A 21,315-nucleotide genomic window follows, 5' to 3' on the forward strand; every position below is an offset into this window, starting at 1 on the left:
TAAACAATAAACGTTAGCTATTACTGTTTTGTTTTTAAAACAAACTATAGAGTCTATCATTCTGGATTTCAGTATTTAGAGGCATCAGCTTTCATTGCTGCAGCTTCTTTTGGTGTGCCTGAAACTTCAGGAACCAGTAGAAGCAGGCAGAGAATACTCAGTGCTCATGGTGGTTATGTCTACTAAGTGGCAAAGAGCATAGCTTTTCTAAAATACTTTTCCAGACTTTCCAAATGTTTTACAATAGGCTCTCTTATTTTTGTAATCAGAAAACAAAACTAAATAATACTAAACCAAAACCTTACCAATAAAAAAAAGAAATAATGTGTTAAAGTTCTCTTGCATAATCAAAAAAGTAAACGGATAGACTGATGGTGTTTCTACAAATGTCACCCTGAATTATAATTTAAAAACTCCATAATGTCAAGCTTATGAACAAGTAAAAATTATTTTAAGTAGTCTATTAAATGAGTGCAAATATGTAATTTCCCCAGTGATATCAGAATTTCATCATCTGTGCTTCAGTTAGGTTAAAAAAAAAAAAAAAAAAAAAAGCACTATTAAATGCTCCAAGGCTGAATTTACTGTGATTACAGCAAAAGCCCATTTTTTAAAAGTGGGACAGTTATATTACTGGTATAAAAATATAGGTTTATGGGTGAAGTAAAACTTATTTTTTTAAGTATAGTAACTGGGAAGGTATGCTAAAATATATAAAGGGCCCATTATGGAAAAGGGAAATTTAACAGGACAGACAGACACCTGTATGCAATTCCAGCCTTCTACTATTTGTGTTCTTTGCCCCTGTGAGCTTTGTGAAGGCAAGAACTGTTTTTGTTTGATTTTTAAGTGTCTCTCTGTGTTGCTTAGTTCAAGTGTTACTGAATGTTTTTTAACTAGCTAATTTTGGCTAACTCTAGAAGTTTAAGAATTTTTAACCATTTCATAAGCTTTTGTAATTATATATGATTTGTAATCATATTACAGGCTGGGTGCAGTGGCTCATGCCTGTAATCCCACCACTTTGGGAGGCCAAAGTGGGCAGATCACTTGAAGTCAAGTTTGAGACCAGCCTAGCCAACATAGTGAAACCCCATTTCTACTAAAAATACAACAATTAGCTGAGTGTGGTGGTGTATTCCTGTAATCCCAGCTACTCGGGAGGCTGAGGCAGGAGAACTGCTTGGACCCAGGAGGCGGAGGTTGCAGTGAACCGAGATCATGCCACTGCACTCTAGCCTGGGTGACAAAGCAAGACTGTGTCTCAAAAAACAAAAAAAATTACAAAAATTGTACACAGGATTATTATAAATACCCTTTTAAATGAGCTGTTCCAAAAGTAGTTTCTAATACTCCTAGGGGCTTTTAAAACCAAATTTGTTTTAAAGATTAAAAAAATATGAAAACAGCCTATTCACAATTAAATAAAAAGCAGAAATTAAAATACTTGATGAGCTATGTGAAATAATGGTTATTAGGAGATTTAATTTGTAGTTTAAAACATGCACAATAGGATGTGCAATTCACAAGTTTCTTTTAACATGATAATGCTTAGGATTTTATCATTTCATGTTAAACCATACTGTATGTTATAGTCCATGTATTTTTAAATATATTTAAAGTATAAAAATTTGGCTTCTAGCATTGTGATTCAGTTTATATTAGCTATTTCACACAAATATCAAAACCAAAACCCAAATATGGCAATAATCGTGCATAAATACTGTAATGCTAAGCCAACGTGCAGGTTGGGAGAAGGATGAGTTAAATAGCCAAAGCTGTAAAGGTCAATACTGTATAATGGTTTTAGTTTTGTTTAAAGTAAAAAATTCCTGCCTGGATTCTGAGGGACTATTCATATTCCTTCTCTGAAAATGTCTTTAAGTTTGTTTCTTTAAGACACATGAACACAAAAACATTATCACCTCTCTAAAAATTACTCAAGCTTTGAGCACATGTGTAAAATTAAGTACCTGCCTCCAGACATTCTTGTCATTTAGACAACATTATTTTAGATATTCTATGGAAGATTTTTTGGTCTGTTGTTGATTACCTTTCATTCATTATTTTATTAAACTGTAAAATCATATGCTCTTTGTACAAAAAATACAGAAACATATAATGTGCTTTGAAGTAATTTTAGTCTTGTTCTTTATGTGTACAAATATATTAAGTATCAAATATGGTAGTTATATAACTTATACCTATACAAATATATATACATATATTTCATACACATATAAATTTGTTACAATTTTTGCTAAAGTCAGGAGCAGTTTGACCTTTAAGAACATATCGAATAAAAAAATGGTAAGTATGTGACATGATGGATATATTAATTTGCCTGATTTAATAATTTCATAAGGTATACATATACTAAAATATCACATTGCATCCCTTAAATTAAAAAATGTTAAAAAAGGAATTAAAAACAGAAAACGTATTGGTTCCAGGTCAGTATGTTTGAAATAACTTCTAGTAGACAATTTCAGAAACAAATTATTTACCTTCCTTAATTCCCTAAATGTCACTGCAATGTTCAAAAATAATAAATGACAGATATCTTAAGACATTCTTAAAGGATACTGAACAGGTGAGTAAGATTGAGAAAGGGCTAATTAGTGTTGAGCAGGTCAGAGAGCTACTGGGGCAACAGGGGTGGACCCCCCCAGCAGCCCAATGGGAAACCTTTCAGCTCAGAGCTGCGGCAGCCGAGAGGGGAAGCATGCCAGCGCTGAACGGAGGGTCTCTGGAAAGCAGGCCTGAGGCTTGTGACAGGAAAAGCTGCATTTGTTACTTGCTAGTTCTTGCTAGCAAAGTAAAGTGGGGGATTTGCTGGTGCTTCTAGTCAGTGCCCTATATAACTTCAGTGTTGTCCAAAATACAAACTTTTAGCATACAGGATGAAACAACACAAAAGGCTCAGCAAAGCAGTGAGTTCCTCCCTGTAACATCCTCTCATTATTTCCCACTGGAGAGCACAAATGTGTTCAGACTCAGAGAGCCTGTCGACGCCCTCAGTTGAGGCCACAGGAGTAAGTCGGGGCTCTTGGGTCTCTTGCTAGTGACTTTCACAAAGAAGGCAGTTGGAGTTCAACTCTAAGGCATCACTTCAACTCTCCTGTCTGACAGCCCCCAAGCCACCACTTTGCTCAAATATAGCTTCTACCCCAGGTGGGCTCCCAGCTTGTGAGCCCCAAAGGGGAAAGGAAAAAGGAAGCAGTGGCAATTGTCTGATGGATAGAAGTGTATAGTGACCCACCCTATCCGCACTACCCACCAACACTGATTCTTTTAAGAAATGTAAGCAGAGAAAAATCCTCATGCACAAGAAGAAAAGCAACAGCTTAAGAGAAGGAAGACTAACAGGAACAACCATATAAATGGCCCCCACCTAAACAGAACATGCACAGGAACAGGAGGGAATTTCAAAGATGAGCATATTACAGTAGCCCCCACTTATCCAAGGGGACATGTTCCAAGAGCACCAGTGGGTGCCTGAAACCATGCAGAGCACTGAATCCTAAATATGCTGTTTTCTTCCTATCTATACATACCTATGATAAAGTTTAATTTACAAATTGGGCATAGTAAGAGACTAACAACAATAAACTAGTAATAGAACAATTATAACAAACTATACTAAAAGTTATGTGAATGTGGTTTTTCACTCTGAAAATATTTTCTTACACTGTACTCACATCTTTTCAGAATACAGTTGACTATGGGTAACTAAAACCACAGAAAGTGAAACTGTGGATAAGTGGGGACTACGCCATATACAAGATAATAGAGCAATGTTTATAAAACTCTACAATAGCAAACTTAGTGTTAACAGTAAGAGCAAGAGAAAGATATTTTAAGACATACCAGTACTCAGAAAATATATTAACCTAAGTACAACCTTTCTGAAAATAACTTGAGAAAATACTTCACCAGAAGAAACAGGAGCTGGAATGAAGAAAGGGGAAAATGTGGTACATAAGAAAAAAGGTGGCAATAAAATTTGTTTAATTACTGATAATATGGTTGTGAATTATTAAGAAAGGATTTATAAAATAGAAGGCACAAAAAGTAAAACAAAAGTAATCATCCAGAAATTAAACTTCCATATTATTTCAACAAAACCCGGAGGCAGGCAAGGGGAATAAAAGCTTTCCCATTACATATCTGCTTTTGGTGAAAAAAGAAAAAAGAAAGCTTTCCCAAAGGAAAGGTCTCGTCTTGTTTGGTAAGCAAAGGTGAAGATACCGTTACAATTTTAAAAGTGCTAGGGGAAACAGGGTTCATCCAGGTGTGTTAGAAACGAGTCAAGTTCTAGGCTAGAATGAAGATTCAGAACCTCCAAGTGTATCTGACAGGAATAACAATAAAAGATGAGAGCCGGTAACTAGTCTTGATTCAGGGGAGAGGGGATCCCACAATTCTGTAACACGCAAGGTCTCTGTCTTCATGCAAGTGCTGTGGATCTGCTGTGCTGTGTGTAAGAGAGGCAGAAAGGCAGTTTACATTGCCGTGGCCACATATAAAAGCTTAAGTAGCCCCAATTTCCTTAACTGAAAAACAGTGGCATTTAGTATAGGCTGGTTTGAAATTAGAGTAACAGAATAATTTAAGAGCAAAATATGCTGTGGACATTGCCAACGGCTGTGAAGGGTAATTACGTACTATTAACTGACTTAAGGCAAACAACTGATAATCAAAGGAAAGAGTGGAAGAGCATCTCAAAACAACTAGAAGGTTATTTTTCTTCCAAATGATTGCTTTAAATTGGGATCTCATTTCCTGTGACCTTTCTGTAAATTACATTATTAATATTTATATTAATATCTTTAATTCAAAGTTATCCTGTTTTCTAAAACTAAAACCTCCTGCACCAAATTGGCTATCCAAGGGTGAGAATCCTCTCCTCAGGATAATGTTACTGAGACTGCAGGGTGACTTGTCCTGATTTAGGTTGGGAAGCTGAAGGCCAGAGATTATTAAACTCTCCAGATTAGAGATTCTCAAGACTCTCTTAGGTTTTTTGTTTTAACTTTTTACCATGGAACATCTCAAACAAAAGTACAAACATATATAAAACTAAAAATAATAGCAGAATGAACCTCACACACATTTCTCACAATTTCAAAAACTGTCAACAACACATGGCCAACCTTGTTTCATCTATGTCCAGCTTCCACATCCCTGGATTACTTTAAAGAAGGGCTCAGACATGTCATTTCGCTGTCAGGTGGTTTGCTGTCTCACTATTTAATGATGTAAAGAAGGTTACGTTTTCCTGAGCAGGACCATGATTTGTTCTGAGTATTTTGTTACTAAGATTATAAGTTAGGGCAGTGGTCCCCAACCTTTCTGGCACCAGGGATGGGTTATGCAGAAGAAAGACAATTTTTTCATGGATGGGGGTCAGATGGGAGATGGTTTCAGGATTGTTCCACCTCAGATCATCAGGCATTAGTTAGATTCTCATAAGGAGTACACAACCTAGATCCCTCACATGTGCAGTTCACAATAAGGGTCGCGCTCCTATGAGAATCTAATGCTGCCGCTGATCTGACAGGAGACAGAGCTCAGGAAGTAATGCCAGTGATGGGATGCAGCTGTAAATACAGGGGAAGCTTTGCTCACTCTCCGGCCGTTTACCTCCTGTTGTGCGGCTTGGTTCCTAATAGGCCTCAGACTGGTTTGGGGATCCCTACGTTAGGGTCTGCTTTAGCAATAAAAACGAGTAATTTTATTGGAACAATTTAAAAAAAATTCAACAGATACCTATAAAGGGCCTACTATATACCAGACATGAGTATCAATGGACAGAACTAACTAAATATGCACATTTTGACTTGAATTTTCTAAAACTAAACTGATTCATAAAAGAAGTCTGTGTTGCATTATGAGGCGGTGAGGTCTCCTTTAGAACAAAGCATTCAAGCAGAAGATGACTAAGATGTTGCATTAGGTTAGACTTGGGCAAGATGCCTTTTGAGATTTTCCCCATCTCTAAGATCTTGTTTTTGTAATTTAAAAAAATGTAAATGAATAAATGCCAAGGAAGAACTTGGGACCCTAAATTATATGCATACATTTTTCCACATGGATAATTTCTAAATGATCAATATAAAAAAAGTCAGACCTTCTTTTGCTTCACCCTGAGAACTGCCTACTCTCTTTAGCATATTAGTATTACAACTGGGAACTGGAATATCTTATCAATATTACAAAAACCCTATGCTCTGATTCCCATCCATTCTACCTGGCTGGGGACCTCTGTGCGAGGAAGAACTTGCAGACTTGAGCATGGAAAGCAGTGGAGTCACAGGCCCTCATGCTAGTCAGCAAAACTGTCACAAGCATAGACAGTTCAATCACATTCTATTGTAAGAGTATAAAACAGAACTTTTAGTATAAAAGTAGTTTCAAGGCTTGAATAAAAGAACTTGCTGAGCACAGGGAGAACTTCATTTAACAATATACAGATTAATACCTCTTGCACTTAAAATTTTCCTTAGTACTTAATGCCTAACATCTGTTCTAGAAAGAATTAATCTTTAATCTGTCCAGGTATGCACATGCACATACCACATTCAGATGAACTAAGTAGTAAAATATGTTATTTTGTTGTTGTTGTTTTGTTTTTAAGCTTCAGACTTGAGCATATAGTTCCTTTAAAGTACACTGGCTCCAGCCTGGCCATCATGGCAAAACCTCATCTCTACTAAAAATACAAAAAATTAGCAAGACATGTCTGTAATCCCAGCTACTGGGGAAGCTGAGGCATGAGAATCGCTTCAACCTGGGAGGCGGAGGGTGCAGTGAGCCGAGATTGCGCCACTGCACTGCAGCCTGGGCAACAGAGCGAGACTCTGTCTCAAAAAAGTTTACTGAAGTACACTGGCAAAATTCAGATGAAAGAAGGAAAAATCCCACAGTTATCTCATTAAACAGAAAGAAAATATTTTGAAAGAGAAATATTAATTTAAATTTTATGCATATTTTTGAAGCAAATCACACTTATTCTAGGTTGGAGCAAAACGGTTAGTTTTACAGGATCCCATTAAAATAACGAGAGGAAAAACTCACTGTTACTCATCGTGTGTTACTCTTTCTGTGCATTTTTGGTGTAAGCCTGAGAAATTATGTAAATTAAGAGTTTCTAGTCACAGAGAATCTGCAAAAGATGGGTAGACCTGAGAAGTTAAGCTAGGAAAGGCATTTCAATCTTTTTAAGAAATGAATGACTGACTAGTTGTGTCCCTAATAATCAGCAAACAGGTCAAGGTGGAAATCTGACTTTGAATTGGAGTTTCACCTATTTTGATAGAATGCTTTTTAGAGACACAGATGAGTCAGAGGCATCAAGTGTTGTTTAGGTACTAGAAAAGAAGGGAACATTGTTAATCAAGATAGCCAATCCATGACTCAAAATATAGCTGGACATTTATTTGACATAAATTTCCCGAATGCCTTCTGTGTACCAAACCCTGTGTTAGGCACCCAGCAATCAAAGACAAATAAGACAGATGATGCTCTTAAGTTGCTTAGAACATTACAGTATATTAGGAGTAAGAGAGATGCTAATGTGAATGACACAAATAAATAACCCTAGATTTCAGAGTGCTTGCCAACTATTCTTAAATGGATGGAGGAAGGAGAGATTAAATGTGATATTAAAATAAATGAAGACTAAAAGTGTGTTGCTTTTCACCAAAAAGGATGATGCTCATGAGCAAAGGTAAAATAACTGATTTTAGCTTTTTTTTTTTTTTTTTGAGACGGAGTCTCACTCTGTCGCTCAGGGTGGAGTGCAGTTGTGCCATCTTGGCTCACTGCAAGTTCTGCCTTCTGGGTTCACACCATTCTCCTGCCTCAGCCTCCTGAGTAGCTGGGACTACAGGAGCCTGCCACCATGCCCGGCTAATTTTGTATTTTTTCTTTTAGTAGAGATGGGGTTTCACCACATTAGCCAGGATGGTCTCGATCTCCTGACCTCATGATCTGCCCGCCTCGGCCTCCCAAAGTGCTGGGATTACAGGCGTGAACCACCGCGCCTGGTCCTTTTTTTTTTTTTTTTGTTTTGAGACAGAGCCTTGTTCTATATCCCAGGCTGGAGTGCAGTGGTGCGATCTTGGCTTACTGCAACCTCTGCCTCCGAGGTTACAGCCTCAGATTCCTGAGTAGCTAGGACTACAGTCACGTGTCACCACGCACAACTAAATTTCGTATTTTTTGTAGAGATAGTGATTTTACCACGTTGGCTGGTCTGTTCTTCAACTCCTGACTTCAAGTGATCCGCCTGCCTCAGCCTCCCAAAGTGCTGGGAGGCCTGATTTTTTTTGAGATGTTTTCATCCTAGAAATTATGTGACTTCTGTTTGGTTCCCCTGGGAACCAAAATCTGCCTCAGTCAAATGACTGTATTGGATTTAGCAGTTTATCCCTAAGGAATCAAATTCCAAACTCTTACTCCAATATCTCCTTGTTTCAACTAACTGAACTTGGTTATTCTAATTACATACACAATTAGTGTTAGCAAAAGTTTCAAGAATTTCTTGCCTTCTTATCTAGAGGTGTCCAGTTGAAGAAGGAAAGAGATAAGAAAATGTACTTCAAACTCCAAAATTAACAGTATACCAAATAAACAGCGTATTTAATTTTTTTAGCTTTAAAATAGCCAAATAAAACTTTCTTGAAAATGGCAAAAGAGAGGAAATGGATAATAAAAAGTATAGAAATGATTAGACTCATGTATCCATATTTTGTGGCTACAGTAATAATGAAGATGGGTGAAACTCTTAGTTCAATTAAGGCTGAATCTGCTGTTTAGAAAGGAAGGATGCATGTTATATCAGTTTCATCTCTCAAAATAAATCTCAACACTAATACATTATTCTGTTGCTTTTCTGTGTTCAGCTATTTATGCTTATTTCACAACTGTAATAAATATTTCTACAAAGTACATGTGCCATTTTTTTGACAAACAAATCAATATGGCTCTCTTGCATCACAATAGTAATGCAAAAACAGTCACCTCTCAAACACCAGTTCAGCACAGAACTCTCAGCAAACTAGGAATAGGGAGAACCTCTTTAATATGATACAACAGAGCATCTACCAAAAAACTCTATAGTTAATATAACACTTAATGGTGAAAGACAAAATGTTTTCCCCTTAAGACTGGAAACAAAACAAGTATGTCCACTCTCACCACTTATTCTATATAGTAAATGAAAATTATAGCCAGCACAAGAAAAACAAAAGTCACAGGGATTAGAAAGAAAATTATCTCTCTTTGAAGAAGACAAAGTTGTCTACGTAGAAACTCCCAAGGAATCTTCAAAAAACCCTCCTAGAACCAGTTAGTGAGTTGAGCAAGGTCACTGTATACAAGATCAACACACAAAAATAAATTTCATTTCTATATACTAAAATATGTGGAAGCAAAACTTAAAAACACAATATCCTCTACAGTCATCTTAAAGAAAATAAAATCCTTAGGCATGCACTTAACAAAACATGTACAGGGTCTTTATGACAAACATGGGCTTCAGGTGGAGGATACTACTAGCATGGGTGGAACTGGTTACAATGAACAAATAAGTAACACAATGAGGAAAACTGAAGTCACATTTCTCACTGCTGGAAGAGATATCTACAAAAATAGACAAGATTAGAAGGAACCCTGAAGTGCTCCATTTGGATTAAAAATGAAATTATTGCAATGAATTCATGGTTATATAGTTAGCATATACAAATATAAATAGACGTAAACATAGTTACAAATGTGTACATTTGTGTGTGCATATGTGAATCCATACCTGTATTTTCCTAGCTGTGTCCACTGAGAGAACCTAGAAGAAATGACAACCCAGTAGCAACGAGCACACTGGGCAACCATTTCAGAATGTGGTTTTGAAATGCTGTTCTCCACTAAAAGAGAGAAATGTCTGATTTCTTGGAGAAATGTCTGATTCCAGGCTTGGGACAAGGGGGGTACAAGATGAACAGTAGAATGTCAATTGATGGAAATACAGAATCACTATTTGACAAATGTAGAAGGCTGATTCAGGCAGTTGTCAATGTACTCTAAGGGTGCTAGGCAAAAGTTTCATAAAGAAAATACTATTAATGTAATATCTGAATATTGCCCCCCAAAACACTAATGAATTACAAAGGGGAAAACAGTGAGTTTAGGGTAGAGAAACTTGGTGATCATCAATATGACCAGGTGAGCAAGGTTAAGGTCATGGTGGTAGGACAGGTCAACATCATGTGCTTCCTGACATGATGCACTGAGAAATGCACAGCATCAATTCTGTAACTCCTTGCAGTGGAATTTCTGCAAATAATTCATGACCTAAGTTGGGTAAAGAGGAAACAGTACTATCTCACAGAATGCAAAGCATGGATTCTTTAAAACTGATACGGACATGAAAAATAGGAGAAGACTGAGGAACTGGTCCAGATTGAAGAAGTCTGAAAAGATGGGACAATTAAATGTAATAGATATTTCTGGACAGAATCCTGGGCCAGAAAGAAAAAATATTTTTGGGACAGCTGGTGAAATCTGAATGGGATCTATGTATATAGACAGTATGGTGCTGTACCGGTTGATCTGATCTAGAGGGTTGTACATTGGAGCATGTCCTTGATCTTTGGAATACGTGGAGACAGGGGAAGAGAAAGAGAACAAAATTAAATGTTAGTACTTTACTCACCAATAACTTTAACAAAATAAGCATCTGCTTCAAAGTTATTTTTTAGCGTATGGATGGCAAAATCATTCTTTGTATATCCTTTACTTAGCACTACAATGTCCAAGATTCCCTGGAGGGGGAAAAAAAGCAAAAATGGTAAGAACAAACTATTAGACCAACTAAAAAAATGAGCATTAAAATCCATGTCATATTGTTTATAAAGTAAATGTAGTCTTATTTATTCATCCTCATGTTTAAAATAAAATCGCTATTAAAATATGTAGTATATGCACACAAGTTTCAATAGTAAAATATAAAGAAAATAAAAAACATCTGTAATTTTAGTCTCTGGAGATAATTATTAGCATTTTGGTATGTTTCCTTCCAGTCAAATTTGCATGAAGTTTCAAAGGCCCATGATGTGGACTTGCCAGACCCTTTCCAACCATCAGGGGAGTACCTTTTATCTCCTCTTGCCAACACAGCATTTTACCATTTGCTTTCAAAAACAAGGAAGCTTTGCTAATTTTGTCGAAGGGAAAAAATGTATGCTCATTTAAACTGATATTCCTCTGATTCTTTTTATGAAGTTGATCATTTATCATATTTTAAATATGTCAGCAACTTGGGTTTTGTAGTAAACTATGTTCTATTTTGCAGAGTATTTTGATGATATCAGTTTGTATAAGCCCTTTTAAATTATGAATATTAACTATTTGACTCTTTCATGGAAAATTTTTTTCCCAGATTTAAAACAATTTTAAATTTTATTCATTATGTTTTTGATGTACAGAAATTAAAAATGGATTTGTAGTCAATTCTCTTGCTTTGTCCCCTCGTGGTATTTCTGTCAATTACTTTTATGGTTGGAATCTGCTAATGAAAAGTGAAATAACACAAGATCTGATTGCAGGAGAAACGGGGGAAAACAAGGACCTGAATAATTCATATAATTGAGAATAAGCCTCTTAGAAAAAACAAAACAAAATAAAATAAAAAATGGGGTAAATGGGGACATAAATGTCCTATTGGGCATTTAACTTTTAAAAATAAATTATCTTACTAGGATACACTGTGATACATTAATTCTGGAATTTAACATTGCTTTTTTCAGAATTTATTATTTTTCAGAGTGGTAAACTGGCATTTCACTTTAGAAAGGGGAAAACCAGAACCTTGAAAGCCTTTCACAAGGTCACCTGGCAACCAAAGTCAGAGTCACAAGAATCTGTGGAAATAGATGCTACTCTGGTTCACAAAGATGAAAGTCAGCACTAAATTCATTCTTCTGTGATTTTGTGCAGATTCAAGGGTCTGTTATCTGTTGGCTGTAATTTTTTCCACTGTTGAACATTCAGATCAGTCAGTCTTAGAGCATGATGCTTTAGTGGTTTAATCCAAATATGCACAAAATGAGATAAGAGAGTTTTCATATTTGACTGTACTGATCAGCCAATGTTGTCAATAGATTTGTTTCATCTGCCATTTAACATTAAAAGGGGCTTTCCTTAATTAACTCATTTGCTTTTGTTATGTTGTCCACATTTTCTGGTCAAATGGAATGAAGCTAAAGTGTGACAAGGTGAATGGCAATTAAACTTCAAAACACATAGTGCAGGTCTGAACTCACATCTTCGTAAATGTCAAAAAAGGTGGCAACCATGGCATCCTTAATTTGATTTAGGTCTGTCAGCTCCCAGTAGACTTTGAACATTCGACGCGCCTCTTCACAGCTTGCATTATTACAAGGGACGTTCTCCAGTAAAAAGGCCTGCTGGTTGCTGTGCGCCAAAGGAAAGGCATTTTGTTAATATAAGCATCAACACTCTGTAGCATCGGCTCTGTAGTATTTCCTAGATTCAAAGGAGATGGTAAATGGTACACAGTGAAATTACATGAAAAAATCTCCACATTTTTTGTTTACAGTACTGTCATTAAAAAATTGTTGGCTATCCCTTTTCAACCTTTGGCAAAAATACTCTGATTTTATAGGCGAGTTGATTGCTGGCTTCTTTCCTTTTCTATGGAGTTTCCAAGTCTATCCCTTCTTCCTCATTTACTACTCTATAGTCATGGACCCTGAGTTCCTGGACACTGTCATTATCTGTTTAGATGTGTATTACTTTTCAATGAATATCTGCATTTTAACTAGAAAGTCTCATAAACTCAAAGCAATGAATCTATAACAACAGAATTTCAGCTGCTCTCACAGGCAGTAGGGCAGATATTGCCAAGCATCTCTCAGATAAAGGAAGCATCATATGTTGCATGGCCATGAAGTCTTCCCTCTTGAATCCTACTCTAGAGGCAAAGTATTTATGAGCTTAGATTCTGGAGCTAGATTACCTAGATTCAAATCCTGGCTCTGTTATTTGGCAGCTCTGTGGCCTTGAGTCAGTTATTTAACCTCTAAGACTCAGATCCTCATTTGTAAGCTGTGTAGTAAGAGCACTTACAGCATAGGTTGTTAAGATGAAATGAAACACTGCAAGGAAAGTTACTTAGAACAACTCCTGGCATCCAGTTAGTACTCAATGAAAGTGTTTATATTATCTTCATTTTTACTATAGAGTGCAATACAATGCCATGTAAAAATATTTTCTTTAGATACAGAAGTAACTTTGTAAAGTGTGATTTTATGTAATAGCTCCTATTTATAGGTATTTTCCCAAAATATGTATATTCTTTCACTTTTCTCTATGCATATAGAAAATAACAGATGATAGGGCTTAAATTTTATTATTGTTTAATTTTCTCTAATAGTAATTATTTTCATTTTATTTTTCTTGAGACAATCTCACTCTGTCACCCAGGCTGGAGTGCAGTGGTGCAATCTCGGCTCACTGCAACCTCTCTGCCTCCTGGGCTCAAGTGATCCTGCCACCTTAGGCTCCAGAGTAGTTGGACTACAGCTGCGTGCCATCATGCCCAGTTAATTTTTGTACTTTTTTTTTTTTTTGAGATGGAGTCTCGCTCTGTCACCCAGGCTGGAGTGCAATGGCCGGATCTCAGCTCACTGCAAGCTCCGCCTCCTGGGTTCACGCCAGTCTCCTGCCTCAGCCTCCCGAGTAGCTGGGACTACAGGTGCCTGCCACCACGCCCGGCTAGTTTTTTTGTATTTTTTAGTAGAGACGGGGTTTCACCGTGTTAGCCAGGATGGTCTCGATCTCCTGACCCTGTGATCCGCCTGTCTCGGCCTCCCAAAGTGCTGGGATTACAGGTTTGAGCCACTGTGCCCGGCCAATTTTTGTATTTTTTGTAGAGACGGGGTTTTGCCATATTGCCCAGGCTAGTCTCGTGATCTTCCTGCCTAGGCTTCCCAAAGTGCTGGGATAATAGGTGTGAGACACCATGTCTGCCCTCTAATAATTATTTTAAATAAATCTGTAAATAGAGATTTCTTTTGTTCATATAAAAATATTACTATGGCTCTGGGTGAGTTTGATTATAAAAAAGCAAAATTTATAAGTGTTTAACACAGAATAAAAACCAATGTTCCAAATATTCAACTTGGATGATGTCTAGTAAACACATAATTGGCTTCGAACTATTTTTCCAGGTGAAAATTCCAAAACAAATAGTTTACCAGAACAATTCTTTAACAAATGAAAAAATCTTTCAGACCATAATGTTTACTTGGAAAACTCTCAGATGACTTTGTTCATGACCTATTATAGAACAATATTCATCTACTAGAAAGAATAAATGATTTCTTCTTTGTCTCCTGTCTAACAATGAATTTTAAAATTCTAATTTATAAAAATTTTTCCTGGTAACTTACCTATCCTATCCTTTTAGCTAAAGAAATTTTCTAGATAATTCACAGAGAGGCAGCACACTCTGTTATTTAGATTGTATTAAAACATGAGAACATGTGATAAAAGCAGACTTTCTACAACACTCTATAATCAATGCATCATATGGTCAGCATTTGAGTGAGCATGCATCCTTACTTCCCTTTGCAAAACTACTGCACATATCTCATTATTGTAAGTCTGGCCACAATTTCAAATATATAACAACCTACAACAAAAACCCTTTTGCAGTCATGCAATTTAAAATGTTATTCCTTCTTTTGCCCACACTAGACATGGCACTGGTCAGCTTGTTGGAGAGGCTGCTACTTGTGAACCAGTGCAGGTTTTCTGGACTCAAAGTTTATGCAGATCTGCTGGATCTGGGTCCAGGGAGTCCCAGTGATGGGCTGATCCTGGCCATGCCCAGCTGGGGAGTCTCAGAGGAGCAGGGAATCAAAATGCTTCATGGAATCACCACCCTGATCTTCAAGCTCTGGCATGGAGTCATAGTTGCAGCAGACTATAGGACCACAGTGGGTGCTTACATTGTCTCCAGATGGTAAAGAAGGTGGCACAGATCAACCCCTACCTGAAGCCATCATGGCTAGTGGCACAGCAAATTGTAGCTTCTGAGAATGGCTGTTGGCTCGGAAATGTCAAATGTATGAGCTTTGAAATAAGGAATGCATCTTTGTAGCAGCTGCCTTCCAGCTGCTTGCCAACATATTGCATCAGTACAAAGGCGGGGGGGCTATCCATGGGCAACATGATCTGTGGCTGGGATAGGAGAGGCCCTGGCCTCTGCTACACAGACACTGAAGGGAATCAGATCTCGGGGGCCACCTTCTCTGTAGGTTCTGGCTCTGTGTATGCTTATGGGGTTATGAATCAGGGCTATTCCTATCACCTGGAAATGGAGCAGGTCTATGATCTGGCTCATGAAGTGAGCTACCAAGCCATCTATTAAGCCACCTACCTGCATAGATGCCTACTTAGGAGGTGCTGCTAACCTCTACCCTGTGCAGGAGGATGGCTGGATCCAAGTCTCCAGTGACAATGCAGTTGGTCTTCATGACAAGTATGATGGATCTACCCCATGAGGGACGGTGATGTGGCTGTTTGCATTTCTTGGGTGACTGTCATTGGTAATATGGATACAGTGCTCCATCTTATCTCTAGTGGAGGGGTCTTCAACTGTATCAATACTTTTTTAAAAAACTCTAGAACACTGACCTCCATGTGTTACCAGTCATTAATGAGCTGCTGCAGAGGTTGCTATTTTACTTTCTTGGATGTTAACATACTCTACTCACTACTTTACTTGAATGAATGAATGAATAAATAAATATGTAAATAAATGAATAAATAAAATGTCACTTTTAATTTCTGATATCAGTTTGTAAAGATTATAAATGTCTTAGAGCTCACTAGCTACTTTGGTCCTGTACTGTGAAACATGAGGTTTGTAATAGTTCAGTTCTTTAAAATTCTACTGAGCTCTACAAGTAGAACCCAGCATCTTGCCTTTAAAAATAAAATTTGATGTAAGCCAAGGGGGAAAAAACCTTGATCCATTTGAAACCCTTGGGGACAAAGAGTCTTGCTTCTTTTTAGTCAATTTCTCTATGTGTTCTTGGCAATTATAATTAATATATCTTAAAATTTTTTTATTCAAAATGATTACAACAGCTATCATAACATTCAATAGGGAGATTTAAAAAGTCAAAATCCTTCCTTTCCAGGAATAATCAATGTCAATAATTTGGTGTTCATCTTTGTAAGCCTTCTTCTAGGCACATATAAATATGTAAATACATATATCCTTAAAAAAAAACCTAATTGGGTTCTGATACATATATTTTCTATAATATTTTCTTTCCACCACACTATATAGCATACACAAGGGGGAATGGGATATAGTCTGATTGAAGACTTTTGATCCCTATATGGAAAACTCCCCCCACAAGAAGGTGTACCAATTTAAGTCACCCATTAGTAGCCTATCAAATTGCCTGTGTCTCCACAGTCTCATGTTTTTCCAATGGTTATTCCATTATATGGCTAAGCCATTATTCATTTTAACACTAGGCTATTGATGGTCAGGTTATCGCCAACTGTTCTGTATTACACACACACACACACACACACACACACACACACACACACACACAGAGAGAGAGAGAGAGAAAGTTTTTCTTTGGGAACTTGTACAAGAAATTCCAGATGACGGTCATCTGGTCAAAGGATATAGATACTTTAAATGTCAACAGTTAAAGATAAATGGACCTCTGAAAAGCTATACCAATTTATATTTCCAATAATGTATGAGTGTCTTTTCATATCTTGCCAGTATTAGTACCATTGCTTCTTAGTCTTGACAGTTGAAGAGCTTAAAAATGACTTCATTCTTCTGATGATGACAGCAGTTAAGTATTACATTTATGTTTATAAGCCATTCGCATTTTTCCGAAGAACTGCCAATTAAAATTATGTTCTCATTGATTTTTAGATCTCTTATTGTTAGAGACTTTAGCCACTTATCTGTTAGTCTCATATCCTTGTTTGTAAGATGGGAGTCATAATAGTACATTACCTTCAAATGGCTGTTGTAAGGATTGAATGAGAAAATACATCATAAAGTGTTCAGTATAGTGCCTGGTATAGCACAGTCCACATTTAATAACTGTGGTTATTATTATTATTATTATCTACTGCTGTTATTATTACCTGATATGTTGTAAATACTTCTTCCCAGCCTTTTATTTTTTAAAAATTTTGTTTATGGTACCCTTCACTAAAAGTTTTAATATTTATGTAGTCATTTATGTCTATATTTTTCTTTATAGCACTATAAGAAATGTTAAAGGAAGTTTATCAGGCAGATGGAAAATGACACCAGATGACACTCCAGATGTACACAAAACAAGCAACACTGAAAATGGCAAACATGTAGGCAAACAGAAAAGTTTTTTTCTTATTACTTAAATTTATTGAAGGAGAATCAACTGTCTAAACAAAAACCAACAGAGTATGGTGTTAATAAGGTAGTAGAGGTAAAATGTGTGATAAAAACACCACTAAAACCGAAGGGGAGAAATAGAAATATACTATCATAAGGTTCTGAAACTACACGTGAAGTACTATACTACTGTTTGAAGATAGACTAGGATAAGTTAAAGATGTATAAACTCTACAGTATTCACTAAAATAAAATTTATAATGAATAAGTCAACAAAAAAGATAAAATAGAATCATAAAAATACTCAATTAATTTAAATGAAAACAGAAAGAGGACAAAAACAAGAAAGTATATTTTAACCATAACAGTACTGACATTGAAGATAAAGGGTCTAAACACACAAACTACAAGCTGTATGTTGTGAGACTGGATTAAAAAATGAAGACTCAACTATATATTGCCTACAAAAAAACTACCTTCAATATAAAGATACAAATAGGTAAGATGCAAAAGCAAACGATAAAAGATAGATCACCCCAATGAAGGCAGAAAGACAACCCACAAAATGGGAGAACATTTTTGCAAATTATATCTGACAAAGACTTGTATCTGGAATATACAAGAAACTCTCACAATCATAAAAGACAACCTAATTTTAAAAATGCATTAAGTATCTGAATAAACATTTTTTCAAGGAAGATATACGAATGGCCAATATGCACATGAAAAGATGTTCAACAAAATTAGCCATCAGAGAACTCCAAATCAAAATCACAGTGAGACAACACTTCATATCCAGTACAACCGGTATAATTTTTTTGTTTGTTTGTTTTTGTTTTTTTTTGTGACGGAGCCTCACTCTATTGCCCAGTCTGGAGTATAGTGGTGCGATCTTGGCTCACTACAACCTCTGCCTCATGGGTTCAAGTCATTCTCCCGCCTCAGCCTCTGGAGTAGCTGTAATTACAGGCGCCTGCCACCATGCCCAGCTAATTTTTGTATTTTTAGTAGAGACGGGGTTTCACCATGTTGGCCAGGCTGGTCTCGAACTCCTGACTTCAAGTGATCTGCCCACCTTGACCTCCCAAAGAACTAGGATTACAGGCATGCGTCACCGCGCCCGGCCGGACAGCTATAATTTTTAGAAAAAGATAGATAATAACTAGTGTTCAAGAGAATGTGGAGTAATTGGAAGCTCATACATTGTTGGGAGACATGTAAAATGGTACAGCAGCTTTGAAAAACAGTCTAGCAGTTACTCAAAAGATTAAACAGAGTTAAAATTTGACCCAGGATTTTATTCCTAGATATATTCCAAGGAAAATGCAAACATGGCTACACAAAAACTTATAGGGAAAAATGTTCATAGTAGTATTATTTTTAGGGGTCAAAAGGCAGAAACTATCCAAATATCTATCAACTGATGAATGGATAAACAAAATGTGGTATATTTATATAATAAAATTCTATCTAGCCAAAAAAGGAATCTATTATACAAAGACATGGCTGAACCTTAAAAACATGCTAAGTGAAAGAAGCCAGTCACAAAGGACAACATATATTCCACTTACCTGGAATGTTCAGAATTGGAAAATCTATAGTGATGGAAAGCAGACGAGTAGTTAGCTGAGGCTGAGAGAACTGGAGGAAAGGGGGAATGACTGCTAATGGGTAAGGGTTTCATTCGGGGTAAATGAAAATGTTCTAAACTTGAAGGTGATAGTTATATAACTCTATGCATATTCTAAAAACCACTGAACTGTATACTTTAAATGGGTGAACTGTATGGCAAGTAATTATATCTCAACAAAACTATTACATAGGTTAAAAAAAGATATAGCAAATTAAGGCAAATAAAAAGAAAGCTGGAGTGACAATAAGAGAGAAGGTAGACTTCAGAACAAAGAATACCACCAGAACAAAGAGAGTCATGTCTCTTTTAATAATTGATAAACTAAAAAGACATAAAATCAACGAGAATAAAGAAGACTCAAACAATAATAACCAATTTCACCTGATTGACATTTATTGACCACAACAAGCAACACCAGAATATATAATCTTTTGAAGTAACATTAAATATTTATCAAGATAGAGCATATTCTAGATCCTGAAACAAGCCTCAATAAATATAAAATAATTTAAGTCATACAAAGTATTTTCTCTGATCATAATGGAATTAAATGGGAAAGAATAACAGTTATTTCAAAATTTCCAAATAGTTTTAAATTAAAATAAAACACTACTAAATAAACCATGAGTACAAAGAAAATTCAAAAGTACTCTGAGCTGCATAAAATGAAGGCATCAAGATTTGTTGTATGTCACTATAGTAGTATTTAAAGGGTTATTTATATCATTAAACACCTATAGTAGAAAAGAAGAAAAGTCTCAAATGACCTCAGTTACTTTCTTAAAAACCAAAAATAGAAGAGCAAATAACATGTAAATTAAGGAGAAAAAAGTAAATAATAATGGAGAAAATCAATGAAATAGAAAACAGGAAAGAAATAGAGAAAAATAAATGAAAACAAAAGCTGGTTTCTTGCAAAAAACAATAAAATTGATAAGCCTTCAGTCAGAATGGCCATTAAAAAAATAAAAAGAAGGAAAGGTAAAAAGTACCAATATCAGAAATGAGACAATTAACATCACTACAAATTTTAGAGATTTCAAAAGGATAAGGGAATGCTATAAAAAACTTTGTGCGAATACAATTGATAAGTTAGATTAAATGGACGAATTCCCTGGAAGTCACAAAATACCAAAGCTTACTCAAGAATAGATAAATTGAAATTGCAGTGTAACAGTCTCCAAAAAAGAAAACTCCAGACTGAAACGGCTTCACTGATGAATTCTACCAAATATTGAGAGAAGAAATACTACACGTACTACACAAACTCTTTAAAAAATAGATGAGAAAGACATAGTTCCCAACTCATCCTGTGAAACCAGCATTAAACACCCAAATGAAAGACATCATAAGAAAACTACAGACCAATATTCTTCATGAGGATAGAAGCAACATTTTAAAACAAAATTCTAGTCAATCAAATTCAACAATACAGTCATATCTTGATTTGACTGTATCTTGAGTGATATCATTATCTTGATACAGTTCAGTGTTCATTGAAACGTGTGCATTTTTTGAACCATGTCTCTGCTCTGTGATTACCAGCCAATCACACAGAGAGGATGTATTTCTGATACGAGTGTGTTTCAGTGAACACTGTAGGAATATTAGAAATACTAAAATCACGACCAAGTTGAATTTATTGCAGGAATGCAAAGTTGCTTTAATATTAAAAAATAGGGGGTGGAGCAAGATGGCCGAATAGGAACAGCTCCAGTCTCCAACTCCCAGCGAGAGCGACACAGAAGACCGGTGATTTCTGCATTTTCAACTGAGGTACTGGGGTCATCTCACTAGGGAGTGCCGGACAATCGGTGCTGGTCAGCTGCTGCAGCCGGACCAGCGAGAGCTGAAGCAGGGCGAGGCATCGCCTCACCTGAGAAGCGCAAGGGGGAAGGGAATCCCTTTTCCTAGCCAGGGGAACTGAGACACACAACACCTGGAAAATCGGGTAACTCCCACCCCAATACTGCGCTTTAAGCAAATTGGCACACCAGGAGAATATATCCCACACCTGGCCGGGAGGGTCCCACACCCATGGAGCCTCCCTCATTGCTAACACAGCAGTCTGCGGCGATCTACCCGCAAGGCAGCGGGGGGGCTGGGGGGGGGGCGCCCGCCATTGCTGAGGCTTAAGTAGGTAAACAAAGCCGCTGGGAAGCTCGAACTGGGTGGAGCTCACAGCAGCTCAAGGAAGCCTGCCTGTCTCTGTAGTCTCCACCTCTGGGGACAG

General features: G+C 36.7%; 1 protein-coding gene and 1 pseudogene across 1 annotated transcript in view; one reads left to right on the forward strand and one right to left on the reverse strand.

Moving 5' to 3' along the window:
- ITFG1 (integrin alpha FG-GAP repeat containing 1) overlaps window positions 1-21,315 on the reverse strand; it is a 297,020-nt gene that overhangs the window by 84,334 nt on the left and 191,371 nt on the right. Inside the window, 2 exon segments of the mRNA XM_017880291.1 lie at window positions 10,715-10,823; window positions 12,324-12,474. Coding sequence (XP_017735780.1) covers window positions 10,715-10,823; window positions 12,324-12,474 — 260 coding nt within the window.
- On the forward strand, window positions 14,781-15,590 carry LOC108534780 (proteasome subunit beta type-5 pseudogene; annotated as a pseudogene).

The sequence above is a fragment of the Rhinopithecus bieti genome, unplaced genomic scaffold (genome assembly GCF_001698545.2).
Source record: "Rhinopithecus bieti isolate Rb0 unplaced genomic scaffold, ASM169854v2 scaffold_12138, whole genome shotgun sequence".
NCBI lineage: Eukaryota > Metazoa > Chordata > Mammalia > Primates > Cercopithecidae > Rhinopithecus > Rhinopithecus bieti.